General features: G+C 42.3%; 1 protein-coding gene across 1 annotated transcript in view; it reads left to right on the forward strand.

The window, feature by feature from the left end:
- The first annotated feature begins 573 nt into the window (after positions 1-573).
- The window catches only part of ak5 (adenylate kinase 5), a 68,333-nt gene continuing 66,553 nt past the window's right edge, over positions 574-2,353 (forward strand). The window contains exons 1-2 of the mRNA XM_017410816.3: positions 574-832; positions 2,027-2,213. Of these exons, the coding sequence (XP_017266305.1) occupies positions 773-832; positions 2,027-2,213 (247 nt within the window). The 5' untranslated portion in view covers positions 574-772. The remainder of the gene's footprint in view (positions 833-2,026; positions 2,214-2,353) is intronic.

The following is a 2,353-nucleotide window of genomic DNA, read 5'->3' on the forward strand; positions in this document are numbered from 1 at the left end:
TAACGCCAAAGTTTCCAACAAAGATCAGCTGCAAAAAGACCAAATCTTAGCAAAATATCAGTAAAATTGGCTGCATTGTCGCCATTTTTGTGTTTTCAAGCTGAGGCAGCCATCTTGGCTCTAAGATTCAAGTCAGAATCTGATCAAACTGGGCGATAACAAAGACATGATTTTTGTTTTTAAGATAAACGAGTTCAACAAATTAGATCAGGCGCTTAAGTGTCAGTTTAATGTAGGGTTAATGCAAATATTAATGTTTTCTTCTTAAAAAGTCATAAAAATCATTTTAAAAGAGGTACTTGTGTTGTGACGTTTTATCCAACGAGTTAACTGAGGAAAGTAAAAACACTCCGTTAAGGATGAACAAGTTTCGGAGCCAACAGCAAACGCCACGTGGAGGCGTGGCGCGCGCTTTTTGGCACACAGAATCGCGCAGCCACTGTCAACACATACACACGCGCGCGCACACGCACACAGAGACACGCGTTGGTGCGTGCTGCTGCGGGAGGGAAAACTGCCGAGCCACGCATCTTCACCACTGAGGAGGAAGAGGAGGAGGAGGAGGAGGGTGGAATCGCCTGCAGGAATCTAACTGAAGTCCGCGCGCGCAGGAGAGGAAAAATGCGCTGATGGGAGATCTGTCAGATTAACCACAGCCTTCCTTACGGCACATATCTGACATTTGAGCAAAAATAAATAAATAAAAACATAAAGAGGAGGATTAAAAAATCCGCTTTGGACAAGTTGTGTTTGGGAGGAAACCCTGCTGGAGATGAATACCAACGATGCCAAGGAGTATCTCGCGCGGCGGGAGATACCTCAGCTGTTTGAGGTGAGCCACGGAGACAGATGGGTTTATTTAGGATATTATTAAATGCTGCTGTTTTACTTAGAATGCATGTCCGACGCGTGACAGAGTCAGAGTAAAGCTGTTACAGATAAAAAGAAACAGGAGGCGTGTTTTATTTATTAATTTATTTATCAAGTATTAAAATAACAAGAAGAGGTCGCTAATAACTGCTTTCTTTTCTGATAATATAAAACTATAAGATCAGCAATCGCAACAGACCTTTCTCTTATTCCAAAGCAATTTTTCACCCATAAAATAAAGCTGAATAGAAGGAGGCATTCTGAGCAAAAAAAAAAACCCCACAGTTCAGTTTATTTATAGCTTCAATTCACAACAAAAGTCATCTCAGGGCACTGTAGGGAAAAAAACAAACTATTACAAATCATAAATCCAGTTACATTCAGTTCTCTTCCTGTTATAACACATTCACATTATGCAGTTAGTAAAAGTTGTCTTCACAAAGCCAGCAGATGTTGCAGCAAACCGAGTTTTTAGATGAATGTTGAATGTTTCAGACACAGTGTTCAGGTGTAATGATGGAATCTGGGTCAAAACATCTGTTTTAGCCTTTAGCTGGTGTTCTGCTTCTTTTAGCGTTTAGATGGTGTTCTGCTTCTTTTAGCCTTTAGCTGATATTCTGCTTCTTTTAGCGTTTAGCTGGTGTTCTGCTTGTTTTAGCTCCAATAACTCAGTTTCACCTTCTCCATCATATTTCAGCAGTCAGCGTTCACTCTTTATTTTGGCAGAAAACACAGTTTCTCTGGTTCTAACTCTACGTTTTGTTTCACCGCTAACGGCCGCTGCTCATTAACAGCATTTTCAGCTCCCAGCGGATAAAAGTGTCTGATTGTTCCCAGAAGGTTTGCAGAATGTATTTGGGCTGCAGGGCGTTGTGTAAAGGAAGGAAAGCCCGGAGGAAGGGGCTTGTTTTCAAGCTTTTAGGACCAAGGATCCAAGCGTCAGGCACGTTTCAGTTCACCCAGGAGTTGACGTTTATCACGGCTGCAGGTTTTCCTTTTCAACTCTAAACAGTAAACGGGGTCATCAGAGCTAATTTGTTTGTGCCGAGTCCAATTTCATGCATCTTTGACAAAATTAGATGATTGGTTCCCCTGTTGGAGTCACATCTTCACCTCGTTAGTTTCAACAAGTCCCCCCTCCCCTGTTTCCTTTTAGAGCCTGCTGACAGGTCTGATGTACTACCGACCCGATGACCCCATCGAGTACCTGGAAGGCTGCCTGAAGAAAGTCAGGGAGCTCGGAGGGACGGACAAGGTGCGGTGGGATACCTTTGTGGGCCAGGAGAAGAAGTCTCTGCCCCCCCTCAATGGAGGCCAATCACGCCGATCCCTCTTCAGAAATGGTGAGGACGCAGTAAAACATACAGGTGCTGGTCATAAAATTAGAATATCATGAAAAAGTAGATTGATTTCAGTAATTCCATTTAAAAAGTGAAACTTGTATATTATATTCATACATCACATACAAACTCATATATTTCAA

The sequence above is a fragment of the Kryptolebias marmoratus genome, linkage group LG20, assembly GCF_001649575.2.
Source record: "Kryptolebias marmoratus isolate JLee-2015 linkage group LG20, ASM164957v2, whole genome shotgun sequence".
NCBI classification, from domain to species: domain Eukaryota; kingdom Metazoa; phylum Chordata; class Actinopteri; order Cyprinodontiformes; family Rivulidae; genus Kryptolebias; species Kryptolebias marmoratus.